Genomic DNA, 22,563 nt, shown 5'->3' with positions numbered 1-22,563 from the left:
TCAGCGGTAGATTAGCCGGACTGCCACCAGCAGCTCGACATTCGGCTGCTTCTGTCTGAATAGCAGCAGCTACGTGTAGCTGCGTGGTTTTAGCTCGTGGTTTTAGCGAAAGAGTAATTCAGTCTGTCATTTCTTCCTTTTGTTGATCATCTTCAGAAAGTTTAGTAATGGCGAACGATTCTGTGAAACTCTCCAAAAACTTGCTACGCATGAAGGTAAGCGAAGCGGTTTTTGCTAATAAAGAAGAGATACTAGCCGTGTGTTAGCTAGCTTTAGCTGTCAGAGTACTCCAAATCTCATTCGAAAAATCAGACTATTATCGGTTTACTGTTTTTATGAAAACACTAAGACCTGGCAAACGTCGACATTATAGATTTTATGTAAAGTTTGACCCAGATATTAATTCGGCATGTAATATAACTACCAACTGGCTCCTAAATTTAGCAAAAGTTAAGAAATAAGCTGACTGAATGTATCACTGAGAGAAACGTGTTGCATTACGGTTCATATAGCCATAGTGTTACCCACCAGTCCCCCCCGCCCTTGTAAAGTAGTGCTTGGTGAAATGTGATGTGGTGTGTTTCCCACAGTTCATGCAGAGAGGTCTGGACGCAGAGACGAAGAAGCAGCTGGAAGAAGATGAGAAGAGGATCATCAGTGATGAACACTGGTACCTGGACCTGCCGGAGCTTAAAGCTAAAGAGTAAGTCTCGACTTCTGCATAGAAACAGACTCAGTCTATGCAAACTCCGTTCAGAAATCTGCCTGTTTCATTTTTATGACTTCAAAAGCCAAACTTACAAACATAATCGAACTTTATTTGTCAGTTTTTGTGGTAACATAAAGAGCCACAGGAAGGAAGGAGTGATACATGTTGGGTTTAAAACTAATGATAATGAAAGTGTTTCTCTGTGTTTGGGTGTATGCTGATGTTTAGATTTGCAAAATGACTGAAATGTACATTTTACTTTATTAATGCAGACAAGGTATTTTTGTTTAGTAATGAAAAATGTTTTAAATTCAGAGAATAATGTTGTGTAACCACCAGTTTGTCATAAGACTGAACAGTTTAAAGGTGCAGTTTACTCTTAGTTTTCAGTGTACTCGGTATTTAACTTTTAATTATTTGAGTTGAAAGTTTTTGACTGAGCTTTATGAGAACTTTGGAGGCTGTCTGTAATTTTTATGACGTTTAAACTGAGACGTCTGAGTAATATTCTGTTGTTTTTCGTGTCTCAGGAACTTGATCGTAGAGGAGAAGAGTTTTGTTCCCTGTGAGGACCTGAAGTATGGACGCATCTCGTTCAAGGGTTTCAATCCAGAAGTCGAGGTCTGTTTTCATCTATTGTTCATGAATCCGACACTTCCTCTGCATAAATGTTACTTTCAGGGACACCAGAATATTAGTTAAACATATTTTTTATGCTTAAATGTGAGGAACTAAGACATTTTTTTGTGTTGCTCCTATAAGACAAAGCTGTGTCACTGCAGTGCAGCGGTGTGTTTAAAGACACGTCCTGCTCCGGTTAGACCCGAGGACATCGGCCATGTTGTCCTGCAGCTCGTGTCCATGTTTAGAGTCAGAAAACCTCTCGAATACGCAGGTTTTCACGCGTTCTCTTGAATTAATGTGAACGTGCAGATGCAAAGACATGCAGTCGTTTTGTGAAATTAGAGTCTAAATGTCTTCATGACGGAAAATTTGCCTCCAGAGCTGCTTTTTGATTTAAGATGTTTTTGTGCCACAAATATGGTGAAGCTGTTTGTTTGTAGTGAACAAGTATTGACCCGTAAATACACATGATGTTTTCAGTGTTTCACTTCACTGAATAAATGAAGATGTTTCCGACTGTAAAAATGTCACAAAGATGAAGTTTCAAAATAAAACATTCAGATCATGACCACATTTCATTTAAACCTCTGGATGGTTTTCTTCATTTTGTCCTCGTCACAGAAACTGATGGCTCTGATGAATCCAAAGGATGAAGAGGAGAAAGAGGAAGAGGAGGTCAGCCGGATGCAAACGGACGTCACAGATGAAGAAATGGCTCTGAGGTACAAACGGACTCGGGAACATTTTTCCTCCTCGTTTCATCTGAATGTTCTCAGAAGCAGCTGAAGCTTGTTTGTTGTAACTTGTTGGTAAAAAGTGTGTTTGCTGGAACAAGAAGGAAACCTGTCAGTAACAAGCTGACCTGCTGCTCTTTCAAACGTTCGTCTTTTTGTTTCTGTGTTTCTTCTTCTTCAGGTACGAGAGTTTAGTCGGAAGCATGAAGAAGAAGTTTGCAAAGAAGCGTCAGAGAGCAGCAACAGAAGAAGAAGAAGAAGAAGAAGACCTCAACCACAACGTTCTAGAAACCAACACAAAGAGGGTCTTTCTGAAGCCGCAGGACTGAACCCACCTGTGTTTGCAGAACTGAGCATCAGTGGCTGTTGTGGAGCAGCGTGCGCCGTGTTTTAAGGCTGATTGGATGTTATACATCCTGTATGTTTTTGTTTTTTTTTTAAAGAGAGAGACTGCTGAGAGAGTCATGAACAGTGTTTTTACAGTTTGTGCAGAGACCCTCATTAAATGCACAGCGCAGTGTATTCGTACGTCTGTGGGTTCTTTAAATAGCTCTGGAAGCGGCAGTTTAGCATTTTGGGAAAGACATCTCCTGACTTTTCAGAGGTGAAGACGTTTGAGTCTGACAGTAAAACCAGATGCAGAATAACACCAGACTGATCTGAGCCTCTGGACGACTGAACTTCAAACATCTCAAAGCACCAACAAACATACATACAAAGAAAACAAAGTTAGAATTGTATCCGAGTTACATAAAAAATTAATATCAAATAAACACTCAACTAAATACATCAAAGAAAAATGGGAATCAGAATTTAAGATAAAAATCATGGATGAAGAGTGGCTAAACGTGGAAAATACACCACACAGCCACTAATTCACGGATCTGGAGGGAGTTCTCCTGGAAAAACCTGATACGTTTTTTTTTTATTTCACCCAAGGTCAAGAGGAAACAGCTGAACAAAAATGTGCCTTGTTGGAGAGACTGTGGAATAATGAATGTGGATCACTCGCACATTTTCTGGAAATGTGATAAAATCAGATGGTTCTGGAAAATGTTACACGATGCATTGCTGAGAATACTTGGATATAAGATTCCAATGTCTTTTACAGTGTTGTATTTGTGTAACCTATGTGTAGAAAATATAAGAACAAAGGATAGATACCTGGTAAAAATACTACTAATAGCAGCTAAGAGAGCTATCACGAAGAAATGGGGAAGGGAAGACGCCCCTACACAAGAACAATGGACTCACCTGGTAGAGGAAATCTACACAATGGAAAAAACGATACACCGCTTCAGGCTACAGGAAGCTCAGTTCAAAGAGAAATGGATGAAATGGACAATATTTATGACTAAACAACGACAAAACAAAAAACTTGATTGAGGAAAAGAAAATGGAATATGGACAGATTGCTTTGAAAGTGTCTCCCGTGTGTTTTTCTGTGTTTTAGTATTATTTTGATCCACCTTTGTAAAAGAAAAATTCTCAATAAAAACCAAAGTGAAAAAAAAAAAGCACCAACAAACAAGAGTCCTCTGACCTCCATCACCACATGACCGTGATGTAAGATAAGATAAGACTTTATTTATCCCCAGCCGGGGACGTTCAGGTGTGGCAGGCAGCAGCAATAGCAACAGAATAAAAAATAAACAAAATAAAAGCGGACTATATGTATGTACATTTTATACAAAGGACTATATAAAACAAAAAATATGTTGTAGCGGCACGACTTTCCCATGAGCCTCAGCTCCTGCTGAGTCCTGCTGGTTCAAGGTCGGTGTGTTCGGCGAGGCTCACGATGAAGGCGTCGAACACGGCGGCGGGACAGCAGCGGTGGACGAACGGGAGCAGCCATCCCATGTGCCCGGGGGTGTACACGGGTTTGGGATGAACTGACAGCAGAGCGTGACAAATGTCGTCCACCACAGGAGACAAGTCCTCCAGAGACCGCTGGGACATTTTGGACAGACTGTCGGGGAGGGACGAGATGTACGCCTCCCCATAATCCTCTCTGGCCTCAGAGGAGACGCCTGCGAGGATCTCGTCTCTGTAGCGAGCGACGTCGTCACTGTTCCCAAATATATCTGAGAGGAAGACGGTTTACAGGTTGACATGAGGAAGGTTTCTCATCGCTGTGACATCACACGTTCATCATCATCACAGCTCAGTCTCACTGTGAAGGTTTACCACAAAATGGTTTTTACTGTTCAGAGTGATGGACTGAACGTCTTTGTTCCACCAGAATGATTAGAGACGTGGGGCCTCAGAGACGTGGGGCCTCAGACACTCGCGTCTCCACCTTCACCAGGTGTGGGAACTGAGTTAAGTCCAAATGTGTGTGTGAACACTGAGTTCAGTGTATATTCTGCTCACTGGATGCACGTCAGTCAATAACACAGTTCAGCTTCATCAAGTTAATGCAGAGAGACTGAGAGGAACTGGGGGGGGCAAGGGGCCCCGTCAAACAACACAACAAGTCAAAGAGACAGAAAAAGACACAAAAACAAGTTTAAGTTAAAGCAATAACATGAGACCTACTTGTTCTGAAGCCTGCAGGTTGAATCAGGGCCACCTTGACACCCCACACAGATAACTCCAACCTCATCACCTGAGAGAAAACACTCAGCGCCGCCTTCGAGGCTCCGTAAGCAGCAAACATGGGGATCGGCACCTGACCTGCAGGAGCAACCGTCAGCGCATTAACACACAGTCACACTCTGAGCTGCTGAGGGCATCCCATAATAAACAGACGCTGGTTCAGGTGGAGAATCAACCTGCAGAGACGCAGCGATGCTGCGTGTTAATGAAGACGTCAAAAAACTCTTCTTTGATGTTGAGTCACTGATTCAGTTAGAGGATAACTTTCGTTTTTTACAACCTGGACCTTATTTGTAGAATTAAATACGACCATTTACTCACTCAGACAACTTTGGTGGCATTTGGAGTCGTTTTGAAGAAATTAGCCCCAGAGGAGCGGCGCGTATATCCGTATAATGCGAGTACTCGGGGGCATCCATGCGCAGCCTCTATATAACGCAAGGTCTGTGTTGCTTCTTGCTCGTCAAGCTTTAACGACACATGTGAAATTCAAACTCTCCAACTTGTCAGTAGCACTTGAACGCAGCGGCTAGAGATTCACACCGTCCCCTCCATAACGTCCACGTTTAGATCTGAACCATGTTAGCAGCGCAGCTGCGTGGAGGGAGTCCATCTGTCCATGAGGTGAACATACCTGAATATCTGATTCACGCATAACTTACACCAGTTGGATTGTTTGATGTCGTGATCTTTCTTTTAGTTCAGTTCGGCCAACCACGCCTGAATCATCCTTCTGAGACTGAATGGTTTAACAACAAAAATGCATCATATGTGTGAAATGAGATGATAATGGGTTTTGCATGTAAAATCTTTATCTGCAAACTAAAAAGTAAGTCCAGCCGGATGATGGAAAAGCTCAAGTACAGTACAAGAACCTCAGAACTGTGCAGAACAGAATGATGATCTGGAGCTCTTTGGACAGATCTACCTGCCATGCTGGACACGTTGACGATGCGTCCTCTGGACCTCCTCAGCAGAGGGAGGAAGACCTGACACATCTTCACAGGGGCCAGGAAGTTCACATCCAAGCAGCGTATGTACCCTGTGATCGGGTGGATCTCTGCATCCATGGGGCAGTGAAGAACTCCTGCGTTATTCACCAAACCCCACAAACCTGCAGGGACATGACATGAGACAAGTGTCCATGTTGGTGCATTCAGGTACTTATGGGTCTTTCTGGTGTCTGAAACAGGACAGATGGCTGCTGGAAAAAAATCAGCTTCTTCCTCTCATGATTGTACATTTTACTTCCTGTTTACTTTCCCCAAAGCATCATGGAAGTTGCAGTTTTCAGTCATGATTTTGTCTGATGGGGGGGCCACAGTCAGTGTCAAACTTTGAAACCTTATGATTAATTCATTCACAATAATTTCATGTGTAGCTGTTTTACGCTGAAGATCTCTTTTCCCTGACAACGAAACATTTTAATTACAGCAATTGAAAGTAAAATTGAAATCTTTTTTTTCATGGAACACAAACAGGTACAAAATGATGTAATGTGAGTTTTCCTCACAACAAAGCCTGAGTTCCCAATTCTCTGATTTATCTGCATCTCAAAGGAAGCTTTTGGTCAGCTCTGTGTCCACAGACCATCTCTGAGCTTCCCTTTCATTCAAAATCCTGGAGAAAATGGTCTCAAATCAGTTGTTGGAGGTCTTGGTTTCCAGCAGCGACACAGCACTGTGCGAGTTATCAATGATAGCTTGATACAGGTGATACAGGTGATACAGGTGAGTGCGTGGGGCTGGTCCTGGAGTTTTAATCCAGTGGATCATTGCTTTATTGCTAAAACCCTTTGAAAAACATGAGGAAAATTCACTGCCGGACAAGACAGATGAATTATTCTTAATTAGGTCTTAATTATTTTACTCTATTTTATGTGTTGCTTTTATCCATTAATTTCTCTTTACTTTAACCTGTTTTGTTATTTTTATTCATTTGACTTTTCTCCTGCCATCTTTTACTGTCGTTGGTTGTGAAGCACTTTGTAACAGTGGTTTTAGGACGTATAAATAAAGTTATCATTATTATCATATATGTATGTTTAACACGGGAGTAGCAGCCACTGACGCGGCCTCCAGTCTTACCTGTGTCAGCCACCTGAGCACAGATGTAGCGGTGCGCTGTCTCTATCTGGGTGCTGTCGGTCACGTCGAGCTGCAGGACCTGCAGGTTTTCAGATCCTGGTTCTCTCAGCTGCTGAGCTCCAGCTCCGTTCACATCCAGCACGCCAGCGAACACCATCACTCCCATCTCACTGAGCCGCTTCGCCAGGACGTGACCGAAACCCGAATCGCAACCTTGGAACGGAAGAGAGGGTTCCACAGTTCCCCGTCAGGCCTCTGTAGGATGTTCTAGTCACATTACGAGTCTCAGTTCGACAGGTGTTTTCCATAAACAGGATGTGTCTACTTCTCTAATATGTGCTGTGATATTGTGCAGCTCTAAACAGTAAAAAATACTCTGACATTGTTTAAAACAACTGAAGAAGACTTTCAAATTGCCACCTGTAAAGTTCAGCACCAGATCTGATCTGTTACCTGCAATTATCTCTAAATCAGTTCCAGACCTGATGCAGCCGGACACGTTAACTCGAGACTGAGCCCTTCAAGTTTTATGCTAAATTACACTGACAGAGTATAAAAAGTGAGTGATGCTCTTTAAATCCAGCTCACGGATGCTGTCATACAGTTCCAGTCTGTTTTATTTGTTTGACAAATATCAGCTGTTATGTCACATGTAAACAAACATGTTGGATAAAGGCCAGCAGCAGTTTTCCTGTTTTTCCTGTCGGAGCAGCTTCATGAGGAAGAGATGAGAGTCAAAAATGTCCTGAAGGACCTGAATACTGACAGAAAACCTGTTGAATCAGAGACAGAGACGGTTTTTGGTTTTCTTAGATTCTTGCCCATGGCTCTGGCTCTGACTAGCTTGTCAGGCTAAGCTATACTTGGGCTATGCCTGGAGCTTAAGTGCAAATGATAGCATGGAAACATGGCTGCAATGAAGCACAATTAGCAAGCAACTGTTGGATATTTAACACACCAGTATGCTAACATTAGCATGCTAGCTTGCTGGTTAGCATCTTCACTCATTCACTATTCCGTATCCAATGAACACACCTAATAAAGTCAATATAGTGTCCATCATTCATCACACCCACTGCTAGCTTGGAAATGATACCTTTTAAACTAACAAGTGAGCTATATCTTCCTTTACAATGTTTTGCCTTTGTAATCAGATGAATTGATTGTTAGCATTGAGTTTTATTTACTTGTTGACATCACTGTCAGAAATCCCTGAAATCTCCATTTCTGGATTTTCTCACTTGGTCTGAATGATATGAACTCATGTAAAATGATAAAAGTAAATATATTAGATGTAGCTGGTTAGCGTGTGACATTTAGCATGTAAAAATTACACTTACAAAAGTAACATGCTCATATTTTACCTGTTAGTGTAATGTTAATTGTGTTAGCATTATAAGCTAATCTTAACATGTTGGCAAATAAGATTTTTGTACTTTAACTCAAGTAAAAATGTAAATAAAGGACTTTCACTCAAGTATTTCTACACTGTGGTATTAGTGTTTTTACTAAAGTAAAAGATCTGAGTACTTCTACCACCACTGGACTTAGACACAAATTTATTATCTCTTAAAACGTTTTTTAAGTATGTTTGTCGCACCTGTAACCTGCACCGCTCTGTGTTGATGAATGCGTTGCTGTAGGTGTTTTGTGAGGACGGTCTCACCTGTAACCTGCACCGCTCTGTGTTGATGTATCAGTTGCTGTAGGTGTACTGTGAGGACGGTCTCACCTGTAACCGCTCTGTGTTGATGAATGCGTTGCTGTAGGTGTTTTGTGAGGACGGTCTCACCTGTAACCAGCACCGCTCTGCTCTTCACTGGCAGCAGCTTGCGTCTCCTCTCAGTGACACAGATCAGGATGAAGCTGCAGCTGAGGAGGGCCAACCCACAGAAAACCGGAGAAACAAGGAAATACAGAGAGGCCCCGAGGGCCCCTATGAGGGTCCCGAAGGCAGCGGTCTGGTATCCAGCACCAGAGGCCTCTCTCACCTTCCACAGCATGGTGAAGACGGACACAGCTGCAGCAGTGACACAGAAACAGGAACTAATTTCCATCTTCTGACAGTCTGACAGGCATCAGTTTGTCTTTCACCTGTGTGAGAACTGTTGAGCGTAACCTGAAAAGCCACACCTGCAGTCCTGCCCTCTCCAACTCACCTGCTGGCAGGTATGCTGTGCTCTTGCCAACAGGCGTGTTCTCTGAAACCTGTTTCTCCTGCGGCTGCACGGAGGACCGACAGGGTGGAGTCGGAGTCCGGTCCTGCTCTTATCGAGACATCAGCCTCCTCCCACGATGATCCACATCACAAACACGAGCACTCAGCACTTCGCCTTGTTTCCTGCTTTATTTCACTGACCTGAGAACAACTTTAAACCTACATTACAGCAGGGCAGACAAAAACCTCTGATCCTCAGTGGTGCAAAGTAACGACATACATTCATACTTTGAGTTTACGATTTTAGAATAACATTAAAACTGAATTCGTATGCTGCGAATTATATCAAAGCTGCACAGCAATGTGATCAACTGAAGTTCATCCTCCTCTACGGCTCTACATTTAATCATCAGAACGAGACACAGGATTCAGTGACAACCAGGACTTTTATTTTGAAAGTCTACGTGTGGGACGAGTCGTCGCCTACAGGAACATCTGCACATTTCTCTTTGTCCTGCCAAGTAAAAGCAACAGAAACGTTTTCCCTTTTCAAGTCAAACACATCTACATGTCAAGTCTCACATCAACAAACAAAGTGCTCGTTCTCGCGGGTCACATTGACCGAGTTTCAGCCAATGACGGAGGACTACGTGGTGGGAGGATCCAGCAGAGGAGGAGGAGGTCTGATGAAGGTGCAGGATTCAGGCGAAGTTCTTCTTCAGGAAGTTGATGAGTCCGTTGGTGGACGAGTCGTGGGAGCTGACGTCGGAGTCGTCCTGCAGCTCCGGCTCGATCTTCTTCGCCAGCTGCTTCCCCAGTTCGACGCTGTGGGCGGGGACACGGCAACGCGTTACTCATGTGGACCGCAGCTGCTAAACCTGAACCTGGACCGCAAGTCACACCTGAGCTTCATGTTATCTAGTTTTAGTGTCTGGTAAGTGAACGTTGACGAAGGTTTTTCCAGGTTGCGGTTTGATGTTTGACAGTAAACGTGAGTCACTCACCCCCACTGATCGTAGCTGTTGATGTTCCACATGACGCCCTGCACGAAGATCTTGTGCTCATACATGGCTGAAACAAGACAAACCACGTGATTAACGAGCGTTTGTGGATTCAACAGAAGCACCTGTCAGGCAGCTGAACACCAGCAGGTGACCTACTGGCTGCCAGAGTCAGCATGCGTCTCCTCAGACCTTCTGTATTTGTTTCAGACTCCCATTACTCACCGACCAGAGCTCCCAGTACGAACGGGCTCAGCTTCTTGAAAACGATGGAGTTGCTCGGTTTGTTTCCTTCAAAAACCTTTCAGAGGAAAGAAATCAGGGAGTTAAACTTTTCTTTGCTGCTCACTGAAGGAAACGTTGATTTGACAGGTGGAGAGAGAGATGGAGGAAGTGATGGAGTTACTTTGTGAGGCAGCAGCTTCTCCACAGCGTCCCCCTTCAGGCCGCCGGCCTCCAGCTCCTTACGAGCCTCATCTGGAGTTTTTCCTTTCATCAGAGCTTCTGTCTGAGCCAAGAAGTTCGCCACCAGGATCTGAGGCACAGTGAGCAGGTCACCATACTGATACACACTGACACACACTGCTACACACACACACACACACTACACTGCCTGCACTACGACATAAACACAGTGTTATAGATTATATGTGAGCCCCTAACCCCAGCCAGACAGGATGTTCACGGGACAGAAGAAGAAGAACCTGACAGCTGTCACGCTTCAGAAATGCAGAGCTCATCTGGTTCAGTTAGTTTAAAGTTTCAGCCTTCAGCTTTGAAAGGAAAGACGGAGGCTGGGTGGAATTGAATGCATCACTTCCTGTTTGAAGGAAGTCAGTCAGCTGAGTTATTACGTGATTATTGCTTATCTCTGTGCTTTCTGGGGTCTTTTTATAAACTTTTAATGAGGAAGTACTGAGCTGTGACCCCCAGCGGAGCTCTGACTCACCTTAAAGATTGTGTGTCAAACGGGCACTGAGCTGTTTTTAAAGCATCTATGGGAAAGAGTTTTGAGACTTTTCTCCAGTCAAACATCAGAGAAGGTCGCGCTCAGCTGTTATCCTGCAGCAGCTGAGCGCTGATGAAGACTGACGAAGACAAACTGAAACATGAGCTCTGAGCTCAGACTGTGCAGGTGAGTGTGTGGCGTAAGCGTTGCTTTCATGTGAACAGGAAGTGTTGCTACATCAGGTGTGAAGACACACAGCGGCGCAGTGGGCGTTACCTTGTGATGGAGGTTGTCTCTGATTGGATGCTGAGACTGAGCAGGAATGAGGAAGTCAGCAGGAATCATACGAGTTCCTGATGAGGAAACAACAGGTCGGTTAACTCTTCACCGATCATTACGTCTCATTAATGATTCATTATGAGGAGACGGTCCACGTGAAGACCATGAAACCATTTAAAGCAGAGATCAGGTGTGAGTGAGCAGGTTCGCGCACAGTTTACTTCACAGGCGTCTTCAACATGTGTGATTTATTCCTGCTAATGAGCTGCAGAGTGAAAATGACTGTTTGTGGGACTCTACACATGAAGTTTCAGTCACAGCAGCTTTTCATTCATCTGAACTGATGTTAGCTGTCAGCTAGTTAGCTAGCAGCAGCTCTGCGAGTGCGTGAAGACGTTAAAGTTCAATCACGTCTTTGTATGCAGCCTCTAAGGGTCACCTGACATTGTGTGTGATCACACCTTCATCCACACACGGATGGTGTGTGTTCAACTCTGTCGACGCTACGTGTTTTTGTTTGGTTTGTGAAAAATCGTGTGAAACCTTCATGAGGTGGAGAAAGACTTGAGTTGGAGCAGCAGGTTTATGTTGACGGAGTTCGGTGCCTCACCTTGGTGGATGAGCTGGTAGAAGGCGTGCTGTCCGTTGGTCCCGGGCTCGCCCCACACGATTGGTCCGGTGTGGTAGTTCACACGGGTGCCGTCTTTGGTGATGTACTTCCCGTTAGACTCCATGTCGCCCTGACGACCACACACACAGTTCACTGTCAGTCACGACAAGAGCGAGCGATGGCGTTTGAATTCAGGTCATAACGCTTTCAGTGTAACCTCAGCAGCAAAGCATGCTGGTCTGATCTTTCATGACGTGACCTGACAGGAGCCGTCAGCAGGAGCACTGTTCAAACCGGCAAAACTTTATTTCAAATTCTAGTCAATTAATCGATGAGTCCAGCAACAGAAATTCAATCTGCAACTGTTCTGACAATCAATTATTTTGTTTTCAGCGAAACGTTTGATTTGATGCTTTTTCTTTGTCACACGAGAGAAAACTGACAACTAACAAAACGTCTGAGGACGTCTTGGAAAGAGAGTTCCTCACTGAAACATCACGTGACGTTTTGTTCGAGTGTTTCTGCTTCAGAGATGTGTTGAAACGGCAGAAACACAAAAGTGTTTTCATATCAAGAGCTGAGGAGGTCTCCACAGACCACTTCCTGTCGCATCATCAGGGACAAAATGAATCCTGAACCGCGACTTAATTGGTTCAGGACCCTCAGCGAGTACTCCATCAGTTCACCGTGTTGTGTTTGTAACTGCAGCTTCCTGTCAGGCTGCTGCAGCGTTTCCTCTCCCCGCTGGGTCCCTCCTCGCCATGAACAGATGGTCTCCGCCCCCCCAATCTCGCCGCCACACTGACCTGTTGGAAGTAGGCAGCGAAGCGGTGCATGTACTGGTCGTAGGGCAGCATGGCGTGAGTCTCGGCCTGGAAGAAGTTGATGTACCAGACGCCCAGGAGGGCCAGCAGGACGGGCACGTTCTGGTCCAGAGGGGCGCTGCGGAAGTGGTTGTCCTGGAGAGAAGAGAGGAGGACGATGGTGACGACAACGAAAGGACAGAACAAGACACACAGGGGACGCGTCTCTGTGTCCTGTTTGTTCACAAATATGATGCAAAAGTTGGAACAAGCGCAGCTTCGTCCTTTTTCGTCCCATCTGTTGTAGTTTTACGTATTTGTGGTTTAACTTCGTGTGTTCAGGGTTTCCACAGGCTTCACACGTCACTTTATTTTATAAGTATGATGGAACAACCAGTCGGGACCACATGACCTACAATTATTAATCTATTCTGTCACATTTTTCAGTAATTCTTAATGAAATAATTCATGAGGTAACACCACCTGGACCTGGATAAGCTGCAGAAACTGGATGGATTCTGCGGCTCATTGGCTCCAAATGCGCAAACACAAGTGTTTGTGCCTGAATCAAACAGGGAAATGTCAATATTGAAGCGTGTGTGACATGAAGTCAGTGTGTGAAAGCGACAGACAGCAGCTCTCAAACAAAACGTGTTCACGCTCTGTTCTCTGGGACGAACATGAAGCAACAGCTGATAACGAGTTACTGATAAGAGCAAATATTCTCCTACCATCCAGTGAGCTCCTGCAAGAAGCTGCTCAAAGTTCTCAAAGCCTGAAAAACACACACAGAAAGACACACACACACACACACACACACACACACACAGAAAGACACACACACACACACACACACACACAGAGGTCAGATGGTGACGGTGGGTTTCTGTTCTTTAGAGTGACTGAAACAAAAAGAAAGAACTAAAAAACAGTCACAGAACTCAGAAACAATAAGAACAAAACAAAATGCAGGAAAATGAAGTGAAATAAGGAGACAAAGAAAATCTGATGACGCCACAAACAACATTAATGATACAAAACAAAACACAAGAGGAAAATAATGAATGTCAACCTTTACAAATCAATGAAGCGACACTTGATATCTGGATATGATCGGATGGAGGAGGGTCAGTGATCCACAGATAGAAGAAGCATGTTTGAAGAAACATTCGGTCATCAAAATATATTAACAGTGTATTGATAGCCTGAAAAGTTCCTAATAACAGATTTTGTCATTATGATTCTCAGTCGTCTGTTTGGTAGAAAATCTTCCACTAATAAAGTCTAATAGAGTCACTGAAGCTGTGAGCTGCTGCTCGAGCTCAGTTTGATTCGTCTGTTTGTTCACATTCAGTCAATCTGGCTCCAACAAGAGTCTGCTGAATTAGCTGTTAGCTTTTAGCAGCTCCTGTTAGCAGTTAGCCGTTAGCAGTGAATTTATGGGTGTACAGACAACTCTCACTGGATCACTCTGACACTGAAGAAAAGTTAAAAACACAAAGTTCTCAGGGGAGTTCTGCAGTTTTGAGGAGCATCGTTTTTCATTCAGGGATTTACAGACTTTTAGGAGGATCGTCTTCTCCTCCCTGAGCTGTGTGTCACTGCTGCAGCTCCACCTGCTCACAAACTACAAGAACTAACTCCCTGCTGTCACAACACCTGTATGCACCTGTCCCTTTACCTCACCTCTGTCCCTCTGTCCCCCCACAGTCTGTAAACCTCCCCCAGAAAGACCCTCTGTATCAAGCCATGCAGCAACATACAACAGCTCATTCAGAGATAAAACACTGATAAAACAATGCAACAACATTTCTTTTAGCACAAACCGTTTGTTTACAGCTCAAACTGCAACCGATAATCAGTAGCAGCCTTCTGACTGGAGGGTGAAGTAAAGGTTAAAGGTCATGAGCGATCGCAGCAGACGTACCTACGTGCAGAGCGATGGACAGACCGATGGCCGACCACAGCGAGTAACGACCTCCAACCCACTGAGGATGAGCAAACATGACATCACACAGTCAGCCCACCAATCAGAGCACATGCAGAGCATCACTTCAACAAAACCCATCAGGATAAAAAGTCAGTACAGACCTGCAGTCAGCCTGTACAGACCCGCAGTCAGTCAGTACAGACCCGCAGTCAGCCTGTACAGACCCGCAGTCAGTCTGTACAGACCCACAGTCAGTCTATCCAGACCCGCAGTCAGCCTGTACAGACCTGCAGTCAGTCTGTCCAGACCTGCAGTCAGCCCGTACAGACCTGCAGTCAGTCTGTCCAGACCTGCAGTCAGTCTGTACAGACCTGCAGTCAGCAGTACAGACCTGCAGTCAGTAAGTGAAGTTAGTTATGTTAGACTACAAACCTGTCTATCTGAATATCTGAACTTTCTGTGATGCAGTGTCATTATCAGCCCAATAATCAATAATCAGTCTCAACAACAACATGATACACTTACATCCCAGAACTCAAACATGTTGGCTGTGTCGATGCCAAAATCCTTCACTTTGGCCTGAAGAGGAGGAGAGGAGAGGAGAAATGAGAGAAGAGAGGAGAGGAGAGAGGAGGCAGGAGGGGAGGAGAGAGGAGAGGAGAGGAGAAAGGAGAGAGGAGAGTTAAAGTTACTGACGAACATGCTTTGTGCTCATGTTTACAGACATAATGTTGTTTTGTTATTTAATAACTGAGTTATGGCAGAAAACAGCTGATAACAGACTGATGGAGCTTTGACCTTCGCTCACCGGCGCCCCCAGCTGGTTAGAACAATGTTGGACAGTGACTGACAGACTGTTGTCTTCAGATCTGTGCTGGGGCTGGTTTAGTCCACAAAGAGCTGCTGCTGTTTGTCTGAACACTGAGCAGCAGTCAGTATACTGATGGAAGGGACAGCGCCCTCTACAGGACCCTCTGTGCAGTTCAACTGCAGTGACCTTTGACCTCCACGACACCTGTCGGCTGGGATTAACTGAACCCACAGCGGCGCGGTTAGCGGCTTCATCCTGCACTAACTTCTACAAAGCTGTCTGTTGTTTTGATCAGACACCAACACCACCCCCACCTCTGTGAGAGGTTTCCTGAAGGCATCAACACATCACAACCATCCACCTGAACATGCAGGTGAAATCAGCTGATCAGTCACGGTTAATGGAGACACAGGTTACTTACAGCGTTGGTGGACAGAGCCACAAAGTGTTTGGCGACGGCAGATTTCTGTGGCAGAGGAGAGAAAACATGATGGAAACGTGATGAGACATTTGTCTCATGGAGGCAGTCAAACATCTCATTGCAAACACATACAAATACTATAATAATAATATATTCAGATGTTTCCATGCAGGTTAGTTTTATATCTTTCAGCTGTTTTTTCTCTATCTGCTCTCTAACTGAATCTGTTTCCATCAGTGGCTGCAGGCAGATCAGCGTCATCCTATCAGCTCTCAGGGAACAAATCGACTCACATCATTGGCTGCCTGCAGGAACCAATCCTTGGCAGACTCTGCGTTGGTGATGGTCTCCTGGGTGGTGAAGGTCTGAAAAAAGGTCAAACGACACAAAATGAGTCCAACAGCTGCGAAGTGAAACATCTGGATCGAAACAATGACAGCGGTCACATGACGGTCACATGACAGTCACATGATGGGAAAACAGTTGAAAAGTATGAGAGGTTCAACAGGAATGAATGTGTGTGTGTGTGTGTGTGTGTGCGGTCACCTTGGAGGCGATGATGAAGAGCGTGGTCTCTGCGTTGAGCTGAGCGAGAGTTTTGGCCATGTGAGTCCCATCGATGTTGGAGACGAACCAAACGTTTGGTCCACCGGCTGAGTACGGCTTCAGAGCCTCCGTCACCATCAGAGGGCCCTGAACGCAACACAAAGACAAAAGCTAACGACTCGACACCCCTGAGGTCTCCCTCGTTACAAGATTTGTGAGAAAATGTATTTACTGGTCTGTTACTACTTGATCTCAACCTGTGATCTGCTGCATCACCTCTGCATCAATCACTGCGAAATCAGTCACTTTCACTTCCAGATAATCAAACCATCGGCTGGAGGAGAAACGCTACATCTCTACGAATGATCCAGTAAAGATCTAAATAAAACTCAAGGCTACTATAGCTGAGAATTTATCAGCAACCGGTCTTCTAACCAGTTGAGGTGTTTTTAAAGCAAAAACTGGTTCCAGTTCCTTCACTGTCTCAGATTCTCTGCTGTCTTCTCTCACAGTGACTAAATCTCTTTGAGGTCTTGACTGTTGGTCGGACAAAACAAGACGTTAATCTTCAGACAAATACTGAAAATAGTTCAAATTTTCAATCAGAGGAGAGGGGCGCTTCAGCAGACTCGTCCCACCGAGCTCCGCAGTGACGTCATCACACTGTAAACAGAGCAGAAGCTCTCAGGTGTTTGACCGGCAGGTCACTCACCAGGTCAGAGCCCCCGATGCCGACGTTCACGACGTCAGTGATGCTTTTTCCACTGAAGCCTTTCCACTCCCCGCTGCGAACCCTCTGCAAACAGCACAAAGCAACGGTCACACCTTCCCGTTCTCCTCTGTGCTGAGAGAAAACCGCACAACTCATCACTCCAACACTCGCCACGTACGTGACAGAAGGCCTTCATCTTGTCCAGCACCCGGTTCACCTCCGGCATCACGTCTTTACCGTCCACGCTGATCGGCGTGTTGGAGCGATTACGCAGAGCCACGTGCAGCACGGCGCGACCCTAAAGACACACACACACACACACACACACACGCACGCACGCACGCACGCACGCACGCACGCACGCACGCACACACACATTCTGTTTGTTGTCATCTCTATTAAATTGATACAAAAACAACAGTCAACAGTAAACTGATTATTTGATTCAATCAATCCATCAATAATAATTCCCATGTTAGTCTGCAGCCATGCTAGCAGCTCTGTGAGGTGCTACTGAGAGACAGTAATGCTTTGAGCTAAATGCTAAGACAAGCATGCTAACAGGCTGTGTAGGGGGGGAGGGGAGGGGGTCAGTATGAGTCACCTGGCTAACAGAGTGCTAACAGCCATCATGTGACATTTACAACTGCTTCGCTGCACACGCTGCGGTACAACAATAACGCCATGATGAAATCTTGGGCATGTCAGAGCAAATGAAACAGGCTTGCAGGAGCTGGCTTGCATCTATCGCATGTGGAGTCTACCTCCAGAATAAAACTGCATAAAACTCACAATGAAACAATAGTTTTAGAAGAGTCAGCAACAAGCTCAGAAATCAATCAGAACAAATGATCAGTAGATCAGATGATGACAGATGTATCTAACAGCTGTAACTGTATTCACTCCTAAATCTGCCGTCACAGATGAATCTGTGTCTGCACAAACTGCCAAGAGGATCAGTTACACAACAGCACTGCACCACTGAGTGTGGTCTGCTTACTCCGTCAGGACACACACACACAAAACACACACAGAGACAGACACAGAGAAAACACACACAGTGACATACACGCACAGCCACACACAGACACAGAGAACCACACACACACACACAAAACACACACAGAGACAGACACAGAGAAAACACACACAGTGACACACAGACACAGAGAACCACACACAGACACAGAGAAACACAGACACACACAGACGCATACACACACACACACACACATACAGACGCACACACAGAGAAACACACACAGAGAAACACACATAGAGAAACACACACACAGAGAAACACACACAGAGAAACACACACACAGAGAAACACACACAGAGAAACACACACACAGATAAACACAGACGCATACACAGAGACACACACATAGAGACACACACACACAGAGACACACACACAGAGAGACACACAGAGAAACACACACAGAGACACACACATAGAAACACACACACACGCCTGATGAATGTGGCTTTTCTGCACTTGTGTGTCTGGTCTGTTGAGTAACATGTGATCTTGTTTTAAGTCTGCTCTCGGGTCGTGTTCAGTACCTCGGTGAAGTTGATTTTCTCTCCAGAGAACATCTTCTCTCTGGCCTCCTCCACCCCCCTCGACTTGGCCTGTGAACATCACAGAAGTACAGTTAACACACACACGATCGCTGCAACACATCATGACCACTGGGTGTATTATTACAGCAACAGTGTGTGACTGTGACAAAACTTTCTTTCTTCAGCAGTGCTTCCTTTGTGCCGTCTGAGGAGGAAGTATTGTGAGCTGTATTTCCACATTCCCACAGAGTTTAACATCATGCTGCAGAACAAAGGCAGCACTCTGAGCTCGCTGCGATTGTGGGTCAAGATACGAGTTTTTAAAGTGTTGAAATCTTCCTGTTTCATTGTGTCTTTGAGCAACAGTGCTGCAATCAGGGCTCATATTTATCATCTGTGGAAAGAGGAAGAAAATCTGTCCTAACTGGCCAAGAATTCTCAGAGTGGCAAAAACGTGGTCTTACTCTCAGGAGTCGGAATGTAAACGTTGTGATGGACGTTCGAACAGTTATTCACCTCCACACATTAAGTGTACACATGAGAACTGGTGCTATTTTCTGCATTTAAGGGTTTAATATTTCAGAACTACATGTCGTCATAATTTCTACTTGAGAGCGTGACAAACATCTGTCTCTCCAGGAGTCGCCCTTCTCCTGCTGAACATCAGCCAGAAGCTTCATCAGTACCTGTCCACCCTCCTCTGAGGTCTGAGGAGTCACCTGTAACCACAGCTCACCTGCAGCACGTGTCACAGCTGATGAACATCTGGCAGGACGACCATCTGCACTTCACATTAGATTTAAGATCAAGCTGCGCTACTATAAGTGTGTAGTGTGTGTGTGTGTGTGGTAGCGTATAAATTAGTAGTGCAGAGAGTGTGTGTGTGTGTGTGTTACCATATCGAGCAGCATGGCCAACACTTCCTGGTTGATGAGATTCTTGGAGAAGTCGAGCAGGATTTCTCCATCGTCTGTCTCCAGAGTCGTGCTGTCCGACACACAGAAATTAAATCAGCTTTCACTTCAATACAAAACACTGACGCAGAAACAGTTCATGTAGTCACTGCAGGTCATCCTGAGCAACTGCTGAAACAATTAGTCGATCAACAGTGAATCGATCAGCAGCTTCAGGTTCGACCTTCTAAATGTTCTGATTTGCTGCTTTTCTTCTGCTTTGTTGTTTCTTTCCACGTCAGTAAATATTTCTGAGGTTCAAACTGTTGGTCGGACAAACCAAGAACCTCCACCACCTCCTCCTTCAGCAGAGGTCTGTGATGGAGAGCTTTCACAAGGTTTTCAATAACCATAGATCAAAGTTTAATGGATCCATGATAAATGAAGGCAATAAAGAAAAAAAGTCATTTATGGGGAAGATTTATGGAGAATTACTGACCTGAAGTGAAATTAAACATGTTGGAAACAACTTTGACCTCAGTATGTTACAGTAAAGAGACTCGGGGAGTCTGCAGGGTGGAACTACAACCACGACACGAGAGCTTCAAAACATATAGAGTGAAATACAGACGAGACATAGACAAAAAATACATCACCAATTATTCTGACAGGTGATAAATCATTGAATTAGTTTATTAAGGATAAAAATCTGGGATGTCAGCTTCTGCAGACTTTCTGTTTTCGATCCCAGTAAAGCAAATCTGTGATTGTTGGTCAGACAAAACGAGACCTCATCGGTTCATGGTGAATCTGATGTGAAGTACACACAGTACTGTGTACTTATACTGTGTACCTACAGTGTGCTCCGACTCTTTGCTCCTGATAGGCTGATTCAAGACAAACCCTTTGTTAAATAAACACACACCTGTTATTAATCTGATAAATGTATTTGCCCGAATAAGAACAATGAACAGTATCTTCGTGGATAAGAGAGTAAGATTATTGTTGGACGTCATGTTTGTACATCACAGTTGATCTTTGAGGCTTCGGCACATTATTCGCTTCCTTTGGACGATGCGTCGCGCCGCACGTACACTTCAGCCTCCAACATGGCAGCTTCACGACTAACCTGCCGCACAGACGCTTTCACGTCGTTTCTACGTTTAGCATAAACGTTCAGTCAGTTTGTGATTAAAGTCTTCAAAATTTGAATGAACTCATTTAACCACATTAACGCGCTGAGTGTTTGAAGACAGAACCGTTCCGAACGTCCATTGTCGGACACGCCCCTGTCCACACACGGCTAACACTGTGCTAACACGCTCACGTTAGCATGACAACAGCGATCCTACAGTTTACACGCATCAACAAGTTTGATGCAAACTTAGTGTTAGCATAGCTAGCTTGTCCGTGCATTCGATCAGCTGCAGTGCTGAACACAAACCGTTTATTCTCTAACATGTCAAACCTCTGGACTGTCGTAGAACAGACAGTGAGATTTAACAGTAACCTACTTTGAAATGGCGATGTCGAGCAATTTTATTTCCTTGTCGAATAACGAACTTAAGGAATTAACGCTAGGATGTTTTAGCTACCGTTAGCGTTAGCCACGTATCAAGCACATCACATTAGCAGACAGCACTGTCAGCACTGGGTACAGACAGTGCTGTCTGTGCTCGGTGTCCTGTCTGTGCTCGGTGCAGTGCTGGAAGACAACCTGTTGCACCGAACTCAAACCAGCGCTAGCGAGGCTGTCCGATAACGGATGCTGTGACATTAGCAAGCTAGCTAATATTAGCTAGGTGACAATTCACTGTCGACACGAGGCCTGTCGCCTGTTTTAATGGATTTACGATCGGCCAGCGGAATATTTTTTATCTGACATGACAGAGCAGGTGTGAAAGTGACGCGTGGGAACGATTCTTTTAGGAACTGAAGGCAGAGAAGGACTCATAGGAAACGGTGACCTTGTAACTCAGGTGGGGGAAGATGATTCATTAGATCCGCGCTGTTCTGGAGGAAACACACCGAGTCAAACACATCAACCTGACACCTGAACCGGCCGCTCCGTGTTATCTGAATTATACCTGCGATCTACAGCGGAGCCTGAAGGCCACACAGCAGTAATGTTACTCTCTGACAATCTGTCAGCATCACGCCCACCTCCCCTCCCATCACCGCCGCCACCACCACGTCCACCTTCATGGTATCAGAGAGTCTCCCCCAACCTGAACTTGCTGAATCTGTCCTTGTCGGCGTCAAACATGTCCCTCATGTTGAGGCTGCCAGCGTTGTCTCTGTACCACTGCTCCAGCTTCTTGTAGTTGGGATCGTTAGTCAGCGCCATGATGCTGGTTACTGGTTATACTGGCGGCGGCCCCGTGTCACTCCGACCTCAGAGGTGGTGGACTGGTCTGTCTGTGGTGTTCAGGAGTAGATGAGGAGGGCTGGTTGGTGCTGCTCCACCGTTGGTAGGGGACAGAGGTGGTTAGACGGGTCTGCACCAATGGCTGCTGAGGCCTAACTCCGCCCTGCTGGCTAAGCTCCACCCACTGCTCCGTCAGGCACGTACGGCGTAACAAGAGGTATGGAGGCAGATCAGTGCCATTAACTCAGACCTGTGGTTTAGTTACGTAAAATAGAAAGTGTGATGCTTATTATGTGACAGTATGGAGGCAGATTAAGGCCAATAATTCAGACTTGTGCTTCAGTTATGTAAGATGTAAATGTTGATGCTTATTCAGTGAATGTATGGATGTATGGAAGCAGACTAGTGCCCATACTACAGACTGGATAATAATTATGTAAAGTGGATCATGCTTGATACGACATTCTGTATGAGGTTATGGAGTCAGATTAGTGCCAATACTACAGGCTGAAGGTAAAGTTACACAACACTCGCCTCCACAACTGTCAAATCCAGGTGGGCATTTCTTGTTTTGGTTTGGAGTTTCAGGTTCTGGTTGTACAGTAAGAAAGATTAAAAAGTGGTAGCGTGAGTTAAAATGACAACGATCAATAAAAGTGCAGTTTCAGGAGGAGAAAAACCTTTTAGCCAGAAATTCCATAACATTTTTTGTTCACACACTAGTTTACAGTGAGCATCAGGTAGTTTCTGGCACATTA

General features: G+C 45.0%; 3 protein-coding genes across 3 annotated transcripts; 1 reads left to right on the top strand and 2 right to left on the bottom strand.

Annotated features, from left to right (window-relative positions):
* The first annotated feature begins 42 nt into the window (after positions 1-42).
* On the top strand, positions 43-4,078 carry mphosph6 (M-phase phosphoprotein 6). The gene is made up of 5 exons (XM_041938523.1): positions 43-215; positions 591-703; positions 1,240-1,330; positions 1,955-2,055; positions 2,249-4,078. The coding sequence occupies exons 1-5, from the start codon at positions 168-170 to the stop codon at positions 2,394-2,396; spliced, it is 501 nt and encodes a 166-aa protein (XP_041794457.1). The 5' UTR covers positions 43-167; the 3' UTR covers positions 2,397-4,078.
* Positions 3,602-8,882, bottom strand: hsd17b2 (hydroxysteroid (17-beta) dehydrogenase 2). Its single transcript, XM_041938521.1, has 5 exons — positions 8,548-8,882; positions 6,756-6,968; positions 5,597-5,782; positions 4,609-4,746; positions 3,602-4,154 (listed from the first exon to the last, which is right to left on the bottom strand). The coding sequence occupies exons 1-5, from the start codon at positions 8,810-8,812 to the stop codon at positions 3,814-3,816; spliced, it is 1,143 nt and encodes a 380-aa protein (XP_041794455.1). The 5' UTR covers positions 8,813-8,882; the 3' UTR covers positions 3,602-3,813.
* Positions 8,883-9,340: 458 nt separating this feature from the next.
* On the bottom strand, positions 9,341-21,928 carry gpia (glucose-6-phosphate isomerase a). The gene is made up of 18 exons (XM_041938283.1): positions 21,666-21,928; positions 19,441-19,531; positions 18,545-18,613; positions 17,154-17,273; positions 16,976-17,059; positions 16,264-16,410; positions 16,011-16,082; positions 15,718-15,762; positions 15,011-15,064; positions 14,483-14,543; positions 13,287-13,330; positions 12,559-12,711; positions 11,753-11,882; positions 11,140-11,216; positions 10,321-10,449; positions 10,140-10,215; positions 9,918-9,984; positions 9,341-9,738 (listed from the first exon to the last, which is right to left on the bottom strand). Exons 1-18 carry the CDS (start codon positions 21,782-21,784, stop codon positions 9,615-9,617), a joined length of 1,662 nt encoding a protein of 553 aa, XP_041794217.1. The 5' UTR covers positions 21,785-21,928; the 3' UTR covers positions 9,341-9,614.
* Positions 21,929-22,563: the final 635 nt, after the last annotated feature.

The sequence above is a fragment of the Chelmon rostratus genome, chromosome 6 (genome assembly GCF_017976325.1).
Source record: "Chelmon rostratus isolate fCheRos1 chromosome 6, fCheRos1.pri, whole genome shotgun sequence".
Taxonomy (NCBI): Eukaryota; Metazoa; Chordata; class Actinopteri; order Chaetodontiformes; family Chaetodontidae; genus Chelmon; species Chelmon rostratus.
Note: the sequence above shows the minus strand (reverse complement) of the source record. Positions and strands in the feature narration are given on the sequence as shown.